Genomic DNA, 24,465 nt, shown 5'->3' with positions numbered 1-24,465 from the left:
TACTGTATCACAATCTTTGTCCTTTTGTCCCTTTCTTCTGCAGATGATGACTATGCTGACACGTACAATGCAACATATGCTGTCATAAACAATGGTGAGAATTGCTTTATGCATGGCAAAAGTTGTTTTTCACACAGTAAATTATTTTTTCCAATCCATCTGTCTCCTCTGTCTCCTCTCTGGCTTACTCTGCTTCACTGCCTGTCTCTCCTCTCTCTCCTCCTTCCCATCCTGATCAGACTCCTATAGCCCGTCATCAAATCCCACCATGGCCCATCCTGCCCCTCGGACACACACATACCGGCCATTAGCCAAGAGCCCTTCAGACAATGGAGGGCACCTGGGGCACAGGGAGCCTTCGCCATCTCCTGTGCCTCCTCCGCCCCCACCCATGCCCTCCCTCCTCCAATTGAGGACCCGAGACAGCGACCGAGAGAAAGACTCACCTGACACGTAAGAGGAACTTTCTCTCACCTCTTTCATTAAGTACATCCCATTAGTAGCTGGAATCTACTAAGTGGTTTCAAGTGGTTTCAACGAATTAACACTGAAATCTCTCTTACACATAAGCTAGTACATGGGTTAGAATTACACTCTTTTTACAAAATGTGAGATAAGTAAGCCTAGTTAATTAGGTTCAATTTGAGACCACTGATATGACAGTATAAGGTATAATGCCTTTTTTTCAGAGAGTTGTTTTCCTCACATAGGAATGAATGGGGTCCTCCCGACAGGAAAGTGGACACACGAAAGTACCGTGCTGAGCCTAAAAGTATTTTTGAGTATGAGCCCGGGAAGTCCTCTATTTTGGAACATGAAAGACCAGTGAGTATTTTTATACATTGTGCCATTTTACTCAATTACACTGAAAACGTGACATTTTCATGTCCAAATCCATTGAAAACATGTAACTCATACTCACATTATTGCCTCCCTCCTTGTCCAACTGTTCACTCCAGCTGAAAGGCTTCTAGGCACTAAACTGGAATCAACTCATTGTTAAATTTGTTCCCTATACAGTCAAGGTGAATTAATCCATGTCGGCCTTAAACCATTATGTATAGGAAATCTTCCTATTTTGTCTCTGTCTCTTTAGCTACATATTTCTGGCAGTCGTGCTTGTTAAAGAGCAGTGAAAAATAAATACATTGATCTGCTGCTCCACACCTTGGAGCTGAACATCCTAGAAGGCTCATTTGTGAAGATGTAATGGAATTTAATTGTTAATAATACAGGATGATTGTAACTGCAACTTAAAGTTGTGTATGTAATGCAGAAATGGAACCACAAAATTAACTATTTAATGTACTGGAAAAATGACTGCCAAGTATTCACTTTTTCTTTTTTTCTTTTTTTTTTTTTTTTGAATACTTTGAGATAGAATTTGTGTCACAATTTCATTGACAAGCAGTTCTGATTTCTGTAATTACAATGTTTTGACAATTGAGCCACTTGTTAACATATTATAATTACATAGGAATACATATTTCATGTTCTATCTTGTTTCTTTATACACCTCTTTTCTACAGAGAGCAATGTAGGAAATGAGAAACATGCTTCCCCACATTCACCCCTGCGTCTTTGTGGGGATGAATGAGAGAGCTGACAGCTGAGAGAAGGACTGCATAGGGAGTGCAAAGAAAAAGAATGTGTAATATCACAGAATATCAAAGATATGGACAGGACAGAATAAGGAGCATGGTATGTTAGAGAGTAAAGAGCAAAAATTAGGTTTTCTGGTGGTTTGGCAGGTGTGCGATGTGATGACTGCAGACAGTAATGTGTGAGTCATACCCTGGTAGAGACAGAGGCAGCAGAAGGAAAAAGCTGTAGAGAAAGCCTGTAAACATATACTGGTTAATTTAGTCTCTCTTTGCTCCTAAGTAAATCTCCACTCTCCAAAGTAATAAGTGGCAAAAACTCAGGCTGGGTGGTAAAATACTGTATGTCTGGTAAATTTGGAGAGTTACCATCCAGTACACAAAAAACTGTCACAGAGCTTTCTCTCTGTCTTATTTATTCTGTGTATGTGCCTACATAGGCAAGATAAGCAATCTGCAACCTGTCCTGCAGTCTGTGCTGGCCCCCCTTTATTTTTACAGTATGACTCATCTGTCTCCAAGGTGAATTGTCTCTTTTGCAAGTCAGATTTATAGTAATACCACAACACCTACAAAGATACCCTGGCTATGTCAACCAGCTTGCAGACTCCATTGGGTTAGAGACAGGTCATCTACCAGGCAGAGTAGTAAATCACTGCCTCAGCTGTACAGCTAAAGTTGACAGTGCAGTTCTTTGAAAATGACCAGGGAATAAACCCCTCAGCTATAACAGAGGAGTTTTAGCACTGAAGTCAGTAGGAGGGAAAGGATGGAGAAAGATGTACTTCTTACAGTTTCAACATACAGCAGAAAAGTGTTGATGATTAACTAGCCAGCAGTGGTATCCAGTATTGTTGCCATGGCTAAGTGGTCTGATTTAGTTACATGTAAATATTTGCATCCTTGCTGGCACAGTTTATTGTAGATTGGTTTGATTTATGTGAAAATTCTGCTCATTGTGCTGTGCAGGAAGAGTTTGATGATATACAGTACTACACCATATGGTACAGTATACACATATGATACAGTATAGACAACCTTTTACAATGTGCTTAGGAATAGGAAATGTGTGTATCCTTGGAGTGCATGCCATACCTGCTAAGCATTTGTTCATTTTTTCAGCCAGTCATTACTATTACATTGTGGTGATATACTGTTGTTATCACGCAGTCCTCAAATGTAAAAGATACAGCTCAGTGCTATAGACAGAGCTCTGAAAGAAACATTTGTGACGGTACAGTACAGTATGCGACAAGGGGTCTGCTGTGTTGGTGAGGATTATCCCCACAGAGAGGTTAATGTGGCAGGGTTAGTCTCTTCAGCACTGCTGATCCCATCAGTGGGTTCATCTTTCTTGTATGTGTTTGGTGTTTGTGTGCCCTGTCTGTTGTGTTTTATTCTATTTAAACTGTAGCTGGTGAACTACTGGGCCAGGTCTCCCTTGGAAAAAAGATATTAGTCTCAAGGGACTTCCTGGTAACAAATTAATGCACACTGCTTTGTTCAAACCCACAGAAGCTTAGTTTAAATTCTGGTGGAGATCCCAAGGTTTTAAATGACATGAATATGTCCTGCTGAATTACAGGTAAATGTGTATTAAATGATGCACAAGACATCTAAATATTTTCTTTTTGATGTTATAATGCAGCCATAAAACAATGGCATGACTGGTTTGAATATTTTCCTCAATATAAGTGTGATGTAGCATCAGGGAGGCGATGCAGCCATAGAGCATGGAGAAAAAATCCAGCTGTACCTAATAGAGTGGCCACTGAGTATATAGAGTCTGCATATATATGATACACCCTCTCCTTTTATCATCTTTGATTTTCATGAGTAATTTATAATAGCACACCACAGTGCAAAAAACAAACAAAACAAAAAAAAACTACCAGCTCTAGTCAGTCAATATTGGCCTGATGATATTGGCTTGACTTTTAAAATTTAAGGTGCTATGCAAAAGTGCCAGGAGTCTATTGATTTGATCCTTTAGACTCAGCTGACATAAACTGGAATAAGCACATTATTTCAATGATGGACTCCTCACATCATCAGTCCAGCTCACTGATAGATTACGTGATTATTATGTGTTTTTTGTCAGCTGAGTGTAAACATCCGCACCTCAATTAACACTCTGCAGTGTTACATCATGTACCATTATGAGACACTTTACATCTTACCGTTGGTGTTAGGTGTGGCAAAGTGTGTCATTTGCTGTTCTTTTTGCCTAAGTGAGTCCAAATTTGGTATCTGGCTTATATCATAAGTATGAAACACAAAGATCAAGACAAAAAATTTCATATATATATATATACACTACTCACAAAAAGTTAGGGATATTTGGCTTTTGGGTGAAATTTATGGAAAATGTAAAAAGTTCACACTACAGTGATATTATATCATGAAAGTTTGGCATTTAAATAGAAGCATACACTGGTGATTTCCTCATCTCAAACAATTGCTTGAAACAAAAGCCAACAACAGTGGTGGATATACCACAACAAAAAATGCCAGTGTCAATAACTTGTCATGTGCCCTTGAGCATCAATTACAGCTTGACAACGACGTCTCATGCTGTTCACAAGTCAAGTTATTGTCTGCTGAGGCATGGCACCCCACTCTTCTTGAAGGGCGGCCCTCAGGACATTGAGGTTCTGGGGTACAGAGCTCTGAGCCTCTACACGGTGACTCAGCTGATCCCATAGGTTTTCTATGGGATTCATGCAGGCCACTCCATTTGAGGTACCCCAGTCTCCAGCAGCCATTCCCTAATGATACGACCTCGATGAGCTGGAGCATTGTCATCCATGAAGATGAAATTAGGCCTGTGTTGTTCATGCAGGGGCACAATGACTGGATTAATGATGTTATTCAGGTAGCATGGGCTTGTCACTGTACCATTCACAAAGTGTAGGGCAGTTCTGTACTGACGTGTCGTCTTGGTCTCATGATGTCAAGATGTGAACAGCATGATGAGGAGGACTGTTTAAATGCCAATTCTAATTGAACCAGGAAATTTATTGGTTGATTCATGGATCAAACACCTGATGTGAATTTTGCCGTTAAACTCCTTGTTAGAGAACAGCAACTTGTGCAAAAAGTACTGAAACATTGAACAGTTGGACATGTGCATTCAAAAGTTTACAGAAGGTCACATTAAGTTCACCTGTAAAGGTTATAATGCATTTTAGGTTCATCCTGAAATTTCACCCGAAAGCCGAATATCCCTAACTTTTTGTGAGTAGTGTATATAAGCGTGGAAGCCACAAATACAGAATAATCTCCCATTTATTTTCCAAACAGTGTCTTTATTTTGTAGTATTTGCCACGATTTGCAACTCTTCTGTTAAACTTGCTCTGTTTTGGGGAAAATTGGCTTTCTCTACTGTTCTGACATATTTAGTATGCAATCCACTGAACCTGCACAGAGGTGTGGATAATATGGTTAGGTGTTAAATATGTAACGCTCAAGTAACATGGTGAATTTCATTGGCTGCCACCTGGACTCTGGCTGAGAGTAAGGCGGCAGTAATTTGATTCCACCATGGGAATTGCAACCCTGTTAAATTTTAATGAGTATAAAATTAATGAATATCAAATAACCAGGTTGCAGACATGGTGTGCAGCAATGCTGTTGCCACTGAGTTTTATGAATTAGGGTTAAGAAGTTAAAATAGATAAATTCATCTCTCCCCAGTGGAGGGAAATTGCAACCCCAGTGGCTGTACCTCATCTACACTGAACTTTAGTCTATACAGATTGGTATATGCAAGTTACTTAATGATAATATATGCACTATTTGCACTCTGCCTGATTTGAAATCTGTTTCAGTTACCTCAACTTTTATAAATATTTTCACATTTCCAATAAAAATAAAAAGGCGGAATTATGACATTAATAATAAGATTTTTCATCAGTAAATGTTTGCAAAAGTGCCTTTGTTCCTGTTCCACAGTGTATAACTTTCCATCCTGGTTCATTCTTTGTCCATCTCCCTGTGCGTCCCTTGACCAATCCTAACCATGAGGTCCATATTTCTCTTTGTGTGTGACTTCTTTCTCCATTCCCTTCTGTCTTTTTTCTACTCCCTCTCTCTGTTGCTGTCATGCTGTCCTAGACCTATGATGACATAGATTTAGAGAACGAGCCTTGGTATAAGTTCTTTTCCGAGCTGGAGTTTGGGCGGCCGGTAAGTCAGGGCCTAGCTACTCCCTCAACCACAACCCTGCCATAGGCATACACCCCTTTCTCTCCCCGACCCATGACTTTTTTTGTGTCTGCACCAGTAGACAGGGTGGGGCTAGTTGTTTGGGCATGTGGTACTGGGTGCTGTGACCTCCCCCCCACCCTTGTGATAGGTTGTGTGATGTCTCTGCGTAGCTGGGTTGTTTGGTCTAGTGGCTAGCAGGCATTAAATGTTCATACACTGCTGAAAAGAAAGCAAACCTGGGACACTTTACTTCAGCTGGTTCATCACTGCTTTCATCTCCTAAAATCAGCTTGTCTCTCCTTCATGAGCTGAAGGTGTTTGGAAAATATGCCAAAAGGCAGTGTGCACCAAGCACTTTGGGTGATACATCTTGGAAGCTGGAGGAACTGCACAGAACATGAATTGATACACACATATATATATATATATATATATATATATATATATATATACACACACATGCAATAGATGATTACTTTCATAATGATAGATAATGATTTGATAAACATTCTCCTTTTGTTTTTCATGCTATTATCATTGTGAATCTGTGCAATTTCACCAGCATTTCTTGCACACTCTAGTGTTTATTTATTTACTTCCTTCTATCCTTCTTTACCTATTCATTCATTTGTGCTAGTGCTTGTGTTTATCCTCCATTTTGGTCACATTGGTCAAGAATTCATGTTATTTCTGTGCCCCAGGACAGTGCTGTCAGTGTTTGTGATGTTGTATCACTATTTTCCAAAGCTGGAAATCAGAAAACCCTTGAATTTGTGATATCACTGAGATATGAAATCAGGAGCTGCTCCATGGACATTGAATGTGGCACTGCCAAGTCAAGCTACTACACCAAAATGAAGCTTATATTCTAGCATTACTAACAGCTATGAAGTAGAATTTAAAACTCTTATGGGTCAACAAAGTCAGTGCCCCATTCTGTGGTTATGCAGCAATGCTACACAGACATTGAATATCCTAGTGACACCACAAATTCAAGGATTAGTAATACAGTTTATAGTTTTAGGAAGGACTGGTGTATATACGATTAGTCACTGAACTCTCCTGGGCACCAGAATACTGTGAATTTTTTTTTTTTTTTTTCTCAAATGGGTGGCATTCCCCTTTAAGTTCTCAAGCTCACTAAAGGTTTTAGTGCCCTCTGCTGGTTTTACGTTGCAACAGCATGCCAGTGGCTTGGGGCTTGGGGCAGGGATTGCCTCTAGCCACAATCTTGAATCAAATTGCCCAACATGATTGATTTACCAAGTGTCTTGAGGCCATGCCTCTGCCCATGCCAGAGTATGACATCAGGTGCTGACTAGTAGGGCTTATTCACAATGTTCAGGTGGAAATGTTACATGTGGCGCTGGCATGACTTCTTCTCTTCTGGAGTCATGTTAGATCATGGAGTAAGATTTCTACCTGTAATGTTCTGAATGCTCCACCTCACCGAATAAGCCCTTAGAGTGTAGATGATTCCTCTGCACGCACTGACAGGTCCAACCAGGAATGAAACTCACAGAATGTTCGGTGTTTGATTATTTATTGAGGTGACAAGTCACAAGAGCCCTTTCCCAGTCGAGTGAACTGTAGTTTACAGTATCTGCACCAGTAAACCAGAATTAAAGCACAGCTTCAGTGCATTCTCAACTAAACACAACACTATATGCTTCACTCTGCTTCCTGCTCACAGCTTGCTCTCACACCCTGCATGTTTGTGTGTGTGTGTGTGCGTGTGGGTGTTTATGTGTGTGTGTGTGAGTGCGTGCATATACTGTATGTTGGCACACGTGTGTGTGTGCGTGCATGTGTGTGCACACATGTGCGTGTGTATGATACAAAGGCTGATGACGTGTGAGTTATGGAAAAGTTTAATTTTAGCATTGAAATGGTTCAATCGTAGTGCAGTTTTGCTAAATCATTAAAGCTGTTTTAACATAAACATAGGAATAGGCGAACAAAACATTAATAGGTTGTGTTAGAATTTGTATAGTTGTTGATGTGTGTGTGAGAGGTGTATGTATGTCTGTGCATGTGTGTGTGTGTGTGTGTGTGTCTGTGTTCGTGTGTGTATTGTGTTTGTTAGGAAAAGCGTGTTAGTATGTATAGAGTCTGGGTGCACATGTGTGCAATGTACATGCATAATACATGTGCGATGTTTGTGAACTAGTCCATCTCTCGTTACTCAGTTTCTCTAACCAGTGTCACTCTCTCCACATGTTTCTTGTTTTTGGTTTCTCCCCATGATGTCACCACTGCTTCTCCTCCTCCACCTCATCTTCACCTTCCTCCTATTCCTCCTCCTCTCCTCCTCCTCCTGCTCACTGCTGCTGCTTGGGGCTCAAGCCTCCTAAAAAACGACTGGATTATAATCCAGACATCTCCGCTCGCCAGCGCATTGAGGTAATCTCATATTCATGAGTATTCATGAGGCATTGTTGATCACAATTTCCTGACTGAAATCATATGGATCCAGTAACTTGTAAAATGGAAAATATGATCACTTTAAATGGCACACATTGTAGCAGCCGTGGCTTTGTCATTTGATCTCATCTCAACACTATGTCAGCCATCTACCACAAACTATCTTTTGACTGTGATGATCCTGCTTGCTTATACAGTAGCACTGAAATGTAATTCCTCCATTTGCTTGACCTGTGATCAGAACCACATGTAACCCTTGCAGCCAGTGAATCCCATGAAAATTTTTATTTGTAGTCTACTGTACATACAAATTATTGTTGCACTGTTTCTAACATCTCTGGCCTTTGGATGTTATTTATATTTTCATTTTGACCTCAAAATATAAATACTGTATTTTATATGTCTTGAATGAAAACTAGGAAGAACCCCAAAGTCATAAGGTAAGACTTAGAAGAGGATACCATTATGATCTTAAGCATCTCCTCAGAGGGACATTTGCTGGTGTAAGGCTTATCCTATCCTTTGTTGTTACCACCAAGACCCATTCCAGCTAATCCATGCCAGGTTTTGCGTGGTAACATTTGGCCTCTGAGCCTGAAAGCTCAGCTCTTTCATCCTTTGATTTTGATTCCATTTTTGCCATCATCCAGAGCAGTCCGTGAGGAGACAGAATAGAGGTTCATCTTCACTGTGCACTGGTAGGCCTCCTCAGGTGTGCTATGTGGAACCTGCATCCATCACACCGTACGCTGGGGGAGCGTTTTGACTGTGGCACAGCAACAACCGCATGTGAGCTGTGCATTGTGAGCTGCTCTGCCTCGAGTCTTTGTTCATGCGGAGCTCACTCTTCTCTTTTGTTGTCTGCCCTCTTTCAGACGTCCCTGTACATCGCCCCTGCTGACAAGCCTCCCGAGAGGCCTGCGAGGTAAGCTCCACTTCTTGTATTCTTCATTGCCCCCCCTCCCCTGATCTCCCTTTCTCCACTGCAGTGGATCTTGTTGTGAGGCGACATGGCATGCAGAACTCCTCTGCTCTTTCTTGCCCTTTCTCTATTGCAAATAGCCTCTGTATCTGCTATTTATGGTGCTTTATAAGGGTTAGTGTGTTTATTTGCTTTAGTCACTGGACGGAGCGCACTTTCCATCCCCATCTTACTACCTCTGAGTCTGAATAAATTAACCCAGAAAACCTATTGATTCTGTCCTTTATCTCATACCCCCTCTCATTCCTCTCCTCCTCCCTCTTTCTTTCACCAATGCCCCTCTCATTCAATTGCATTTTCCTCAGTGAATGGGAAGGGCAGAAATGGGATGCGATGAATAAGCTGTGTAATTCTTGTAAGTGACACTGAGTGTACTTGCTTTGAATAGAAAGCAGCTGATGGTGTTTTGTGGGCCTAAATTTTGAATAATAAAAGTTATCACCCATAGTGCTTCATTGGCTTGGAAAAACAATAATGATATATGAATAAGTAATGCTGACATGTTCATGATTTAAGAGCTCTGTGACACAGAGCTTTTCCTCATATATACTGCTCATTATCCCTAAGTCTTAGTGGTTGAAAGAAGGTGCTATTTCATATAAAAATATCCCACTGTTTTGAACAGTGTCCACTAAGAAGGTGATGGATGAGATGTGAAAGCATGGCTATCAATAAATTTCTATTTGGCTCTTTTGTTAACTAAGTAGTATTGAGGATTGTGTCATTGACATACAACTTGGACGCTGTTTCCTCATCAGCAGTATTTTTTAAACTGAATGCAGTTTTACTGCAGTACCAGTGGACAGTGTACAGCAATTTGTGACCACTGGTGTTCTTGTGTCCTCTTTGTGTTACAGTGCTGCCAGTGACTACAGGAAGAGAAGGAAGTCTGAGCCATCAGGATCCCAAACTAATGCGCAGTCTGACCACAGCAGAGCTGCAACCTCCCCTAAACCGCTGGATGCCTACAGAGCCAGCAGCCTAAAAAAACCTGTCATCCGCTCCTCACCATCCTCACCCTCCAGATCCAAAGGTACACATATCCACAAAAAAACCCATGTTCTTTTCAACTGAGAATTTCCTCTCCCTCTTCTTCCTCATCTCTGTTTCTCGCTCTCTCCCTCACGTGTGTGCACAGCACTCATGACCCGCAGTACATACTGTACATAATCGCAGTGGCCCCGCCCCTCCTCTTGTATTATGCCAAGGGACCCTTCCAGGTCAAGGAACAATACACTAGAAGCTGAGACTTTCTGTTGGTAGCGCTAAAGGCAGTATTCTGATCCAAGTATTACTGATGTCAAGGATTTGTTGTAGTCATGTTTTTTTTTTGTTTTGTTTGTTTGTTTGTTTGGTTTGTTTTGTTTCCAGAAATCTGAACACAAAAGATCACATCTTCTGTCACACTTAGAATTGTAACCTGTCTTGATTACTGAAATGCTTCCTGCTTTTTTAAAATGATCTTTCTTGCTGCTTTTCCCTCTCTTCAACTCTCCCATCTTTCCGCTGGGTATTATTGCTTAACATGCTTTCCTCCCTCTTCTCTCTCACCACGCTGCTCTGTGTTGGACATCTCAAAGGTGGGGACGCATGCAACATGTACTCACCCCGCTTGACCTCTCCAGGTCCTTTTCTACGCCCTTATCTATCCCCTGTGCCCTCTGACCCTATCCATTGCCATGAGGATGCTAGTCAAGAAGGCAGCTCCTCCTCCAAGCAGTCTGTCTGTTTTAAGAACAGCTGGCAGACAAAATGCCAGGACACTGAGACATGGAGCAGTGCAGAGGAGGTGCCACCCTCTCCCGGAAAACTCAAGTCACGCAGTTGCGATGATCTCCTGAATGATGGCCATTCTGGGTCAGGTGGACGCAATGCCACTCGATCAGAAAGTGCTGGGTCACTGGTATGTGATGGGAATGCTTCAGGCCAGACTGGGTCATCCTCTACCCGCTCCTTGCCTCGCCCCCACCGGCAACGAGCACACGATTCACCAGGTTTTCTCCAGCTCTATCGTAAGATGCACCACATTGACCGCACCCAGCTCATCCCATCTGAAGTCATCCGCTCGGTACGCGCCCGCATCCTGGAGCTAGAGCGCCAGCCACACCTGCATCGACATCGCCTCTCTCCTTGGACACCTTCTTGGGGTGTGGAGGTTCCACGGGATGTGGTGCCAACCCGCATCTCTGAATACGAGCGCCTCATTCAAAAGTCCAAATCTATGCCCAATTTGGGTGACAGTGAGGTGCCGTCGGGCACCACTACACCAGGTGGCTCATCGTCTCGGGCCAGCAGCGGTGGTGGTGGCACACCTAGTTATCCCAAACGCCGTTTCTCCATAGAGTCTTTACTAGAGGAGGACAACAATGGAAACAATGGAGCAGTCCCACACACCATGATTCACTTGCATCGACCTCGTAGCCCACCGGAGGGCCAACCTCGTGTTGGGCCAGAATCCCACCACGGGCGGTCCTTTGCTGCTCCTCATATTCTTCCCCAAGGCCGCCGAGCCAACGCAGAGTATTCTGACAGTGAACAAGACGCTGCTGCATCAGACCTCAGTGACTTCATCCAGGTGGAAGGCTCATCGTTTTGTAGTGAGAGTGACTTTGATCATTGCTCACTAACCTCCTCTGAGAGCCTGTATGGCTCCTCCACCCTCCATCACCACCACCTCCGGCATCACCACCACCATCACCACCACCACCCTGCTCACCAGAGTCTAGGCCAGAGCCAGGGCTACCAACACCGCCACCTAATCAGCTCCTGTAAAGGTCGCTGCCCAGCCTCCTATACTCGTTTCACCACCATGCTGCGCCATGAGAGGGAGCGGGCACGCCAGGAGCACCAGAGACCACCACAGCAGAGCCGCAGCAGTCATTCCCAAAGTCAAACCTCACAGTCCCAGCAAGCGATGTCCAAGCTGGCCTTCCTGGTCAGCCCAGTGCCTTTCCGCAGGAAAAAGGGCTCACCACCTACCTCCAGAAGGAGCAGTGCTGGTGGAGGTCGAGGTAGCAGACCAAAGTCCAAAGAGGCCATTTATGAAGCACTAGACACAGCCTTGAGAGACATATATGAGCACATCCAAACAGAGAGAGGCCACAGAGGCACTAGGGTACCAGATGATAGCATCCTACGGAGAATACTGGCTGAACTGCTACCAAATGTGCCTGAACGAAGCTCCTCTCTGCGGGGGAGGAGAGGCTGCCGGCAGGGGGGTCACTCCTCTACGTCTTTCTACCCAGATGGGAGCCCCATGGGGTATGCCTCATATAGACGGGACCCCTCCACACCACAGATACAGTCACCACGGCTACAGTCACCAATCAGTGCCTGTTACGGACACCATTCAGACACCTCAAACAATAACGATTATGGAGGGGAGCAGGGCAATGGAAACGCTCTCTGTTACTCAGGTGGAGATAACACATTAATCATATATCAAATATACACATACCCTTCCCAGTTCACACAGTCATTCTCACACATAGTTTTTCTACACACACACACACACACACACACACACGCACACACACACACACACACACACACACATACACACATACATACATGGAAAAACTACACTGGACACCTACATAATTGAAATCTACATCCACTTACACTCACCAGCAGTGGACGTGTCCTTGTTTAGTCCATCCAGTATTGTCTGTGCTCATTCCTCCACCCTCCTCAACAGCCATTTTATATCCATTAATATGTGATGTTATGAAAAGTGCTGTCAAATTTCTGTTCACATGACATTCACAGGAACCTGCTTGTATTACCCTGGTTGGAGTATATTGTGAATGCACTTTTTATATGGTTTTCATTTAACTTTTGCTTTGGATTTATTGATGGGTTGCTTTGCACTCAGTCATCATTTTATCCCACTATAATTTTCTTTTTTCTTTTGAGCCATTTGTTTTTATGTTACGTTTGTAAATGGTTTTAGGACGTATCAGTTTTGGAATGCATTCCCCTTGTTTCATTTTGTGCTTTAGCTATTTGTACAATTGCATGTGTCTCCTGTGTCATACTGTGGGAAAAGTCCAAACGAAATGGAAATAAAACACTCATATCCCCCCTCCCTAAGTTTCAGTCCCTCATTTCCCTGTTGGAATGGCCATCACCATACCATCAGACACTTTTCCAAAGATCAATTATGCATTTTGTGCATGCATGTGGCCGTGATCATGGTCACCATGGTAACTCCTGTGACCTTTGTCACCTGTCTCTGTCAATCCCAGACCAGGATGTCTCCAGGAGTTATTCCACTATGGATGGACGCCACACACCCCAGAGCAGAAGACCTACCCCTGACAGAGAGGTAGAGCCTTGAACTAAAACAGTACAGACTGGCTATGCCACACACGGAGAAAGATAGATAGGGAGTGTGTTTGTAAAATAGTAAATCGAATATCTTATCTTTTTTTCTCTCCTTCTTTCACACAGATCAGAATTACCGCCATAGTCTTTACCATATTAAGTTACACTAATAAATTAAATTACAGTATGTAAGTCATGTGGTGGTGTGTATTCAATTATTATTATTATACTGGAATAAACCTTAAGACGCTTGTGATTTTTTTTTAGCTATATTTACCTCAGAGCAAATTACATCTCCCTTTACCATATTAAGTTACACTAATAAATTAAATTACAGTATGTAAGTCATGTGGTGGTGTGTATTCAATTATTATTATACTGGAATAAACCTTAAGAGGCTCGTGATTTTTTTTAGCTATATTTACCTCAGAGCAAATTATATCTCCCCACAAAACTTGTAAAGCTGCTTTCTCTGTTATACCGATAATGCGTGCTTGCTTTCTTTCTCTCACTCTCATCTCCTAGGTCTCCCATAAACAGATGACACAACTTATTCTGTTCTCTCTCCTCCATCAGAAACAGCCTGCAAGAGCCATTTATGATTTTAAGGCACAAACAGCTAAGTGAGTACAGTAAACTCAGAGCATCCACATCAGGAAACCAAACTTGTAAAGCATGAATTTCTAACTGTGAATGAATACATCATCCATGATATGATTCCAGTTCTTAACTGTTTCTTTGTCGGGTTTTTTTTTTTGTTTGTTTGTTTGTTTGTTTGTTTTTTGGGGTTTTTTTGTTTTGTTTTGTTTTGTTTTGTTTTGTCCTGAAGTCACTTTTCATCTTTTAAGAAAACTCCTTTGCCACAAAATTTCGGTGTACTAGATGCATTTTTGTCTTGTCTTCTACTGAATGCATGAATAAAACTGAATTTTCTTGTGCTTGAGCATCCTAAATCATGCTTCACTGGCTGCCATCTCTGATGTTGTTTCCATGAAATGAGTTCTGTTTGTTGAAGCGATGGTGTAACTGACTCGAGCCACTGAGCAGCTCATGTCTTCCTTTCTCCTGTGTGGTAGTACAGTACAAAGATGTTATGATGACACGACTCTGTTACAGGGAGCTGACATTCAAGAAGGGTGATGCGGTGAACATCATTCGGCAGATAGATAACAACTGGTATGAGGGCGAGCACCGCGGGCGAGTGGGGATATTCCCCATCTCATATGTGGAGGTATGCGCGTATCTGATGCAAACTGTGTCTTTGTACTTGTATAACTACTCCTGTCTCTGTGTTGTATTTTAATCTGAGCTATCTCTTTCATATCTCGCTCTCTCTCTTAAACAAACAAATGTTGCCCAATGTCCACAGAGGATGCCCTCCACAGAGAAGCAGCAGCCAGTCCGGCCTCCTCCACCAGCACATGTCAGAGAGATTGGAGAGGCAGTGGCCCGCTACAACTTTAATGCTGATACCAACGTGGAGTTGTCTCTCAGAAAGGTAGCCTGTGTAATGTTTGTGTGTGTGAATAGCTTCTGACACCATGTTTACAATGCAGAGGAGACACCGTTTTATTTGATGGGATGGGTGGAGCAGCAGGTTTGTTATTTAAAAAAAAAAAAAAAAAAAAAATTGTGAGGATTTTATTCATTGATTTTTTTTTTTTTAATTTGCACCTGCTGCTGCATGAGTTCAAAAATGAGCATGCACTGTTTTCCAGGAAGTAATGGTAATGTTAGTTTATTTATTGGGGATTTAAAAACTGTGACTCCTGGGTTTTAATCAACAGTGGTGTGTAAGAGTTAAAAAAATATATAAATATCATATATACATCTGTGTGTGTGTGTGTGTGTGTGTGTGTGTGTGTGTGTGTGTGTGTGTGGGCATGTCAATTCCTCAGGGTGAGAGAGTAATCCTGATAAGACAGGTGGATCAGAACTGGTATGAAGGGAAGATCCCAGACACCAACAAACAGGGCATCTTCCCTGTTTCCTATGTTGACATTGTCAAGCGTTCCCCGTCCAAGAGCCCCACCCACCACGGTGATCCCCATGGTTACCCTGGCAACAGGACACCAAGTTCCACACCCATCAAGGTAGTGAAATTGCCTATTAACAATACTTTACAATATGCCCATATAATGTTTGAGTATTTTGTGTCGGTCTTCTAAAAGAACATGACTGAGAAGATGAGCTCTCAAGAAATTTCTGAAGACATAACTTAAAACAGAGAATTTTTGCAAACATTACAAATACCAATCATTCTTTTACATTCTCAAAATACACGGCTAAGGCTGCAGCCACACTGTTCTGTCATGCTAATGTCTATTTTTTTTTTTTAGGCAGGCAGATAGAGTCAAATTTCAATCTGTGACATGACAGATCGGTGTTTCCACAGACTAAAATGCGAATTTATCTATCACGTAGCGCTAGTATCAAAAGCTTAAACATACATGCAATTACATACAAACATGCACTTCATCTTGAAAAAAATGCAATTCAATAAAAAACAAAAAGAAAACACAGGTAAGTTTTGCATGAATATTGTAAGAGCAAATGGTTCATTTACACTAGGGAGGTAATAGACCTTCTGTACGTTATGTTCTGTTCAGCCCTCACAACACACACAAATACAAACCTTTTCATCCTGGTTTTGTAAGTCTGTCTCTTTTCCTTCTTTTTCACTTTACCTTCATGGAGCCTTTCTACAATCTACTTGCAACCTCCTCCCCCAATCGCTCCTCCTCCCCTCGCGGCAATTTGAGCATGCATAACCTGCAAGCTGTCACCAGCGAATGGCTCTCCCTCACTTTGGACCCATCAGTCTCCACCGCCTACCCCTCCCTCCCAGGCACCCCTATACCCCCCACACCTCCCCCTCTCCCTGATGACCTCACCCCTTTCCTAAAGGCTCAGGAGCCTAAAGCGACCCCAGCTGTGCCGTTGCCAAGAGGCTTCACCCTGCCACCCCGACCTGTGTCCGGAAGATCAACTCCCTCACTTGGTTTAGACCACACCCCAGCAATCCCAACTTTCTCCAAACCCCCAACTCCCAATCTTTCTTCATCATTCACCTCTCCTCTGCCTGACTCTTCATCCCATTGCCACAGTGGCACTAGGCTAAATATTACTGAAACAACCCAACCAGTATGCCCGGCCAAGACAGAGGTGTCACCTGCAGAAGTTTCACAGTGGCACAAGTCAACTGTGCAAGCAGACAAACACAGCAAGCCCCCCAAAGTTACGCAGCAGGGAGAAGATCCCTACGATGAGCTGTTGTCTATGATTCTGGACCATCCCACCAGTATAGATGATGGTAAAGTTTTGAGGTTGCCTCCAGCAAATGTCCCTCCCACTGCACCAACCAGTGAAGGCCAGCAAAACAGGCAAGAGGCAGAGGAGTCACATCAGCCAGCCATGAAACTCCCTGCTGATGAATCAGCAAGTAGCATTCAGCGCGAGGTGAAATTTCACAAGCCAGTGACAATGGAACCGCTGTCTATAACTTGGCAAGGGCAATCACAAATTCTGAATAAGCAACCAATGGAGTCTCAAAAACTACCATCTGTCACAGGGAAGGGACATCCTGAGTTGTTCATTCAGGAAGAGGAGGACGTTATAGCGGACAGAGAGGAGAACGTTAGAAATATTAATGAGAGGCTCGATCCACAGGTAGCGCATGGTGTGTGAACTGAATCTCTTGGATTTTGAAATGCAGTTGTACTTTCCCAACAAAATATATTTAAAATGTCTAATTAAGAGAGTCGCTGTTCATTCTAGTCATATGTTTCTAAGCATTTAGGTTGTTTGGATTCAGCTGTAGCATTGATGTGTGCCATTGCCTCCATAGGCTGATGTCTGGCCAACCACTTTACCACGGCTTGCTCACGTTGGCCTCCCCACACCTGACACACAACCTCCTCTGCCCTCTTCACCTCCTCCTCCATCTTCTTCTTTCTCCCCCTCACAACAGCATGATCATCCGACCATCCCTCATTCTCCTACGAGCTCCCCTCCTCCCCCAACCCCTCCTCTTCTCACAACATCACCGGTACCTCAGATCGCTTCTCGACCACTTTCGCCAGCCCCTCTCCTCCATCACTTCTCTCCAAAGCCTGCCTCGCATGACTCTGTCTCTCACCTCTCCTCCCTTCCCCCAAGCTCTCCACGTCTTCCTCACCAAGTCCCATCCTGTCCCGATTCAGAGCCCCCTCTCCCCCTTCCTCTCCCCTCTCGTCCTCTATCCTCCTCTCCTCCCCTTACCACTCCATCCCCTCCTCCAACTTTACCCCATCCAGAGCCTAGGTCTCCCAAGGTGAAGGTAAACCCTGCTGGAATGTAGAGATGATGGTGATGTGGTGTTGCTGCTGACGTTAGTGGTGATGAGGATTATGATGAGAACTCATCTGAGGCTGTTAATATCTCTCTAACTCTGTACATTGTGGCTTTGTGTCTGTTAACCCATTGAAACAAAAGCAAATTCATGTGATTTCTTTAAAAACATGGACAAAAAGGGGATCAGCAAATGAACAAAAAAGACCCCAAATTTATCAAGAAAATACAAAAAAAATAAAAAATAGGAAAATTAGTATAAAATTGGCAGGGTGGAAAAGTAGGAGAAAAAAGTTTGAAAAAATTACAAGAAATGTTAATAATATTATTAATATTATATTATTAATATTATTATTATTATTATTAAAGAATCACAATAAGCACATTAGTGCTTATTGTGATTCACACAAATTAATTTTCAAATTAAATTTTTTTAATAAATTATATATATATATAGAGAGAGAGAGAGAGAGAGAGAGAAAGAGAGAGAGAGATGTGTGTCTGAGTGTATGTGTGCGTATGTGTGTATGTACAGACAGATAGAGAGATAGATGGAGAGACAGATAGATAGATAGACAGACAGACAGATAGATAGATAGATAGATAGATAGATACCTAAAAAAAGAAGAAAATTAAAAATGAATAAAGTGGATTTTGTTCAGAGGGTCACAATAAATTTCATAATAAAAACCCACCCATGGGCTTAACATTAGTAAAACAGACATGAGTTTTGTGTGTGATGCCATACGTTAACATCTATTGACATGCGCTGTGGTGTAGATACATGGGCAGCAGAGAATGTGCTTTTTGTGCCTCCCTAGACGTAGCAGAGTTTGTTGTAATATTTGTGAACTGCAGTGTGTAAGGATTTCATTGACGTGCTGATGGATCAGGTTTTGTAGCATGACCTTGGTCTGTGTGTGCTTGTGTGCAGGTGTTTGATGCATAGTGAAGGCTGCTGACCAGGTTACTCTTAAAGCTCACAAGTGTTTTGCTTCTGGTTCTTTCAGCCAGCTTTAAGGCAGAATCTGGTGGTTGATGGTAAACCTCCTCGTAGCCCCATCATGTCCAGGAGGTCCTTTTCACCCGTTAGAGGTCGAAGGGTAGGGGGCGCGTCTTCGTCACCCCGTGCTCTAACCCTACTAGCTGTGCAGGAAGGGATATGGAGTTGACTTTACTAATTCATACCTCACACGTGATGGGTCACCCCATGGTCCCTAACAGCGCATGCTGGAGTTTTTTACCTAAATATATTGTCTTCTTCCTCATAGGAAATGGAGTGGTTATAGTTTTTCTGCTAAAGGAATGGGGTTTTGGGTGTAGTTGCTTGGTTGGTTGATTTTGCTTTGTCTGCTCATGTTTGTTTCAGTTGGGTTGCTGGGAGTGTAATAAATTATTCTTCATTCATTATGAACCTCCACTGACTTATATTAGACTGAATCTGCCCATCAGCCAGTTAAACCACTATAAATGCCATGTTTTGATTTACTCTATCTCTCTCTTTCTGTCTAATTCAGCGATTTGTGCATGATGCACCCCATGGTGCGGGAGACCCGTAAGTCACAACTATTAATGTCATGTAATCAAGATTGTTGTTGTTATTAATCAGTGATCATAAACAGAACAAGTTATTTCTATTGAAATACTGAAGCAGCATTTCCTCCCAGTTTATCTGTGATATCTGTGTTGCCTCCACAGGTTCCAGGCCCTGTATAACTACTTGCCCCGCAATGAGGATGAGCTGGAGCTGAAGGAGGGAGACATTGTTGATGTGATGGAGAAGTGTGATGATGGCTGGTTTGTTGGTAAGAAGGGGAAAACACCCCACATGATGCATCATGTTAGACTTCTCAGAAACAGAAGCAAAGACAGGAAAGATGGTAATATTATACTGGATTAGGCTTTGTGCCCATTACAGTATAATATTACATTCATTTTGTTAACACTTTAGGCCACTAGATGTTGCTGTGGTCCCACCAGCTTTTTGTAGCATGCCCAATGTCTGGCCACTTACAGCTTGATTGTCCTAAGAATCCATTTGACTTTTAAATATCTTACTCCAAGTGTTTCCTTGCTTACAAAACTTGAAACTCTAGAGATGTTTGACAAAAATCTAACCTTGACTCAGATCTTGGATAATGACTACACTGCAGTGAACTAGTGTAGTGTTTGTGTCAGTGGCAGCTAATGCTACCGTCACACTTTTTTAAAAGGAAAATTTCTCAGGCTTATGGTATTGCTGATACATAGAGGTCAAATTCTCATTGAAGGATATGCATAAGCATTAATTGCTACAGTGCTGACCTTTGCATTTTATGTCTTTCTGTTTGTGCAGGGACGTCTCGACGGAGCAAGCTGTTTGGAACCTTCCCAGGAAACTATGTGAAGCAGCTATAATGTTGATTCCAGACCCCTAGCAGCCCTGCCCCTCCCCGTCCTCTGACACTTTGATCGCCCCAGCAGAAACTACATCCTGAGAAGGGTCACCCCAAGACCTGTCGCACAGTTATGTGTGTGTGTGTGTGTATGTTGATGTGTGGCTTCACACAGAAAGAACATTTAGCTGTAACTAGCCATCTTATTCCAATAATATAATTCCGTTTTTTCTTTTTTTTTTTTTTTTTTCTATCATGGAGCTCCCAAGCTTTGTACTCCAGTCAGTGATCTGTTACCACTGACACTGATGGAAGGATACAGAATGAACATGACAGACACTCAGAGGTAGTGAAGCAAACAGTGCACCTCCCAGGCTGCCTTTTTGTGTGTTTCACCTGCTTTGTTTGACTCTGTGGTTTCCACAACAGTGACTACGGGGTGGGTCTTTAGCTTCAGTTAAATCGCAGTTTACAGTCACGGTGGCCACAGTGTTTTGTTTTTGTTTTTTTTTCTTTCCAGAATCACAAATTCAACTCTTGTTACATTTCTTCTCAGTGTTCAATTAGAAGTATCCCCCAAAGTCAATCAGTGAGGATAGTATTCTGAAAACAGTATTCTTTGAATGGGTTATTAAATGTATGCAGATGTATGTAGTGTATTAACTGTATTGTAGAATGGGCATTGCAGTCGTGCAACTTGTTGCATGTCAACATGTCAGGTAAAATTATGCTAGGTGGAAACGAACATGTGATATGCTGACACCATATGCTACCCAAGGTATTGCTGGTTTCATAATAAATTGGGAATACTTTGTGTCCCTAATTACAATGAAGCAGTTCTGTCAAAGATTGCAAATAAGGCCATGACAATTGTTGACATTACTGACACTGTTGCGTTTGCTGTCCAAACAAGTCCCTTCAATCCATAGTATCAGTACATACAGTGGACATACACAACGGCATTTTGGACCCAATGCTTTGAATTTCTTGTCACCTTCACTTCACACTACAATTGATGCACTTTGATGAAACTTCAAAACATACTTTTTTTTCTTGCTTTCTTTTCACTTTTTAGATTTTACAACTAAAAGTGAAAGGGAGGTCGCTCTGATTTGGGGCTTTGGGAGGGATAATGATCATGTCTACAAATTGTATGCAAAAAAGTTATCAACTTTTATGTATTATATTTATTAGAGGATGAGTGCTGATTAAACTATGTAATAAGACAGTTTTAGGATGGATGGAACAACACTCTTTGTACTTGTTTTTCTCATTGAAGTGACTTAAGGTAAAGTGCTACTTTTAAATTTCAGCAGCAGCAATTCTTTTTGAAGCTGTATGGTTTTATTGTCAAGAGTATCCTTTTCCAGATAAGTGCTAAGTATGGCAAAAAACACAGTAGTTAACAGGCTATAATTAATTGACAGTTGACATGTTTTATTTTTGATTTATTTAAGGTAGATGCAGGATGAATAACATTTCATTGAAAAATACAGTTACTGTATGTGACTGCAGTTTTTTTTTCACTAGCTTGTGGTGACATCCTATTAATCCTATTGCCAGAATGAGTGGGTAGAGTGTCACTGTGTTATGTGTTGTTATATTTGGAATTATTGGCAACTGCCAACGCGGCTTTTCATGTCACTGAATATGAGTTTCTTTTTTTTCTTTTATTTTCTTGTTTTTTTGCCTTTTACTTGTCTCACGTAAGATGGACACTGACAACAAAGCAGTTGTTGAAGCACCTTAATATATATTTTGATTGTTTTTATCATTCATTGGTTCTTTCACATCACTCCCTGTCACTCACAGTTTCTGTTGGTGTGAGAGCACTATTTGGGTCTGTGGTGTTTTTGTAAGCCTTTTTGTATGACAGCTGTAGAAATGGCCAACATCCACTGCTTTATAAAGTCATCCTGTTCTCACCCACCATCATCTTTGGTTTCCTCCTTCTTTCTTCCCATTTTCTTCATCAGTGGTGCTAATTCTACTTCTGAAAAGCTGTTATCGTAGCCAGGCATGTAGGCCTGATTCTGGGTATTTGTGACTCCATTGTTTTAAGTGTCAGTGATGTGATCAAACAGAAGTCAGCTGTCACTTGCTAAGTTAGACTGAGTGGAGTTGGTGACTGCAGCCTTACATCCAACTCACTTATTTAACAGCCATGTATATACAAACCTCTTATATGACGCAAAAAAAATGTAATTTATGCAAACATCACTCACAAAACATCAGGAAAATTAAAGTGTGCACAGAACATAATCACAAACTCTACAGTGTTCAAACATAATCTTGCCTTTGATACTATTTTAGGAACAGATTTGGACTGAAGACACAGGAATTTGTAAGGATCGTTTGGCTCCCATTATGTTTATACATATAATGACAACATAAAGGAATCCAAATGAAAATCCTATACTGCATTCATGTTGTACAACTCAAATTCAGTGCACACTCTTGGACCCGAGCATTTCTACAATATATTAGCTTTTGTTGGATGATTTTATGAGGCTGTATTGCTAATAAAATTCAGCTGATAGATGAAATATTTCCCTCATTTTTCCTCCTATCAAGTAGATGATGTTAATGCAGTTTTCTTAGCATGTGGATTGAAAAGGAACTTGTAGGGTTTCCCTGTTTATGATGTTTGAAAAATATATTGTAATACATAATGATGCTATGTGTGGGATTATCTCTTAATCATATCAAATTAATTCAATTACAAAGGACATATTTTACAAAAACTGTCCATGATAACTTAAAAACTCTTGTTTACTGGTTTAGCTCAGATTCACCACATACATCTGACACTTTTTACCTGCATAAGTTCACTAATGGTGGAACTGAAAGAAAAAAGAAAAAAAAAAAGCTGGACAAGGCAATGAAGTGTACTTGTATGCTTTTATGTTTGGAGGTTTTTGTAAGTGAATGAGAGAACGAGAGAGACTACAAATGCATAAATATGTTCACTTTGACAGACATACCAATATGTGTGTGTGTGTGTGTGTGTGTGTGTGTGTGTGTGTGTGTGTGTGTGTGTGTGTGTGTGTGTGGAGAGAGGGAGAGAGAGAAGGTTTGGAGTCAGAGTGCTTCATCATCGACTTCCCTTATTTGTGTAGGAGTTACCTCGTCTGAAAAATGGGCTCCATGGTAACTGTAGAAACAAACCATGAACCTGGCCCACTTTAAAATACCTTCTCCGAGTAGCCGTTTTTCAAAGGACACACTCTAAAAGTAAGATCAGTGATTTTTTTTATTATGTTTATTATGTTTATTCCCCTGTGATAAAAAAAAAAAAAAAAAAAAAAAAAAAAAATCCCATTGATCCCCAGATGTTTTAGCTGTGCTTTCTTGCATTCACATTATGGAAACATACGGTAACCTACCCATAGAGAGATGGAAAGCCTGTCAAAGTTAAAACTGATTAGCATGCCTGACTAAATGTATTTTTACAGAGTGTTTTAGGAGATGCATAAAGCCCATTTGGTGTTTTTACTATTTGGGGGATTATTTAGACATGAAGGATATGCAGGCAGGAAAGAAAAATGGCCTGAGCTAACAGGAATGAAAACACTGAAGATCCAGCTACAGTTATAAACAACAGAGTGCACATGCAGAGAATGGAGTGTTTGTGTGTGAGAGGAGGAAGTGTGCTGAGAGATGAAAAATAACTCATTCTACTACAGACCCAGCATTCTAGTATAAACACAGAGAAAAAGAGGAGGTGTGGTGAAAAGCCCAGCTCAGAATAAAATGGGATTGTTCGCGTGGTTCCAGTTTAGATCTCAGAAACGAAGACGGTGAGAGGCTCTGGGTCCCGTCCAGATCAATAGGGGCTGGAATGTGCCTGGGGGACCTCCAGGCTTCAGCGTCGAGCTGTGCCTCCAGACCAAATAAGGATAGGAGCAGCAAGACCCGTCAACCAGAGCATGGAGGAGGCCAGCCAGACTCAGAGCTGCCCAGGGATGAGGAGAGATGAGGGGGCTGGCCTCCGGCAGAGGCTGGCTTACATCCTCACTCCATCTGGAAGTGTCCATATAGGTACTCACAAGACTGGATGTGAGTGAGGCAGCATACAAGTGTTAGGTAGCTCCTGGTTTGGGGGCAGAATATTGACAACTGCAGCCCACCAGATGTAATGGCAGTGTATGAGAAATAGGAGAATCTCCTCATTAGAGATAATGTGAAAAGCTGGAGAGAGAAAGCACTGATAAAACA

General features: G+C 41.9%; 1 protein-coding gene across 12 annotated transcripts in view; it reads left to right on the top strand.

Moving 5' to 3' along the window:
• Positions 1–22,182, top strand: part of sorbs2a (sorbin and SH3 domain containing 2a) — a 137,488-nt gene extending 115,306 nt beyond the window's left edge. For 6 of the 12 annotated variants that reach the window (XM_030055109.1, XM_030055136.1, XM_030055163.1 and 3 more), the window contains 16 exons: positions 44–94; positions 240–453; positions 690–825; positions 5,719–5,790; positions 8,158–8,214; positions 9,111–9,160; positions 10,075–10,250; positions 10,798–12,633; positions 13,465–13,544; positions 14,069–14,166; positions 14,660–14,774; positions 14,913–15,041; positions 15,442–15,636; positions 19,390–19,427; positions 19,571–19,677; positions 20,208–22,182. In XM_030055109.1, coding sequence (XP_029910969.1) covers positions 44–94; positions 240–453; positions 690–825; positions 5,719–5,790; positions 8,158–8,214; positions 9,111–9,160; positions 10,075–10,250; positions 10,798–12,633; positions 13,465–13,544; positions 14,069–14,166; positions 14,660–14,774; positions 14,913–15,041; positions 15,442–15,636; positions 19,390–19,427; positions 19,571–19,677; positions 20,208–20,269 — 3,416 coding nt within the window. In that variant the 3' untranslated portion in view covers positions 20,270–22,182. The remainder of the gene's footprint in view (positions 1–43; positions 95–239; positions 454–689; positions 826–5,718; positions 5,791–8,157; positions 8,215–9,110; positions 9,161–10,074; positions 10,251–10,797; positions 12,634–13,464; positions 13,545–14,068; positions 14,167–14,659; positions 14,775–14,912; positions 15,042–15,441; positions 15,637–19,389; positions 19,428–19,570; positions 19,678–20,207) is intronic. The other 6 variants (XM_030055118.1, XM_030055128.1, XM_030055188.1 and 3 more) reach the window with 6 other exon arrangements.
• The last annotated feature ends 2,283 nt before the right edge of the window (positions 22,183–24,465 follow it).

The sequence above is a fragment of the Myripristis murdjan genome, chromosome 1, assembly GCF_902150065.1.
Source record: "Myripristis murdjan chromosome 1, fMyrMur1.1, whole genome shotgun sequence".
Lineage (NCBI taxonomy): Eukaryota > Metazoa > Chordata > Actinopteri > Holocentriformes > Holocentridae > Myripristis > Myripristis murdjan.
This window is presented reverse-complemented; position numbering and strand designations above follow the sequence as displayed.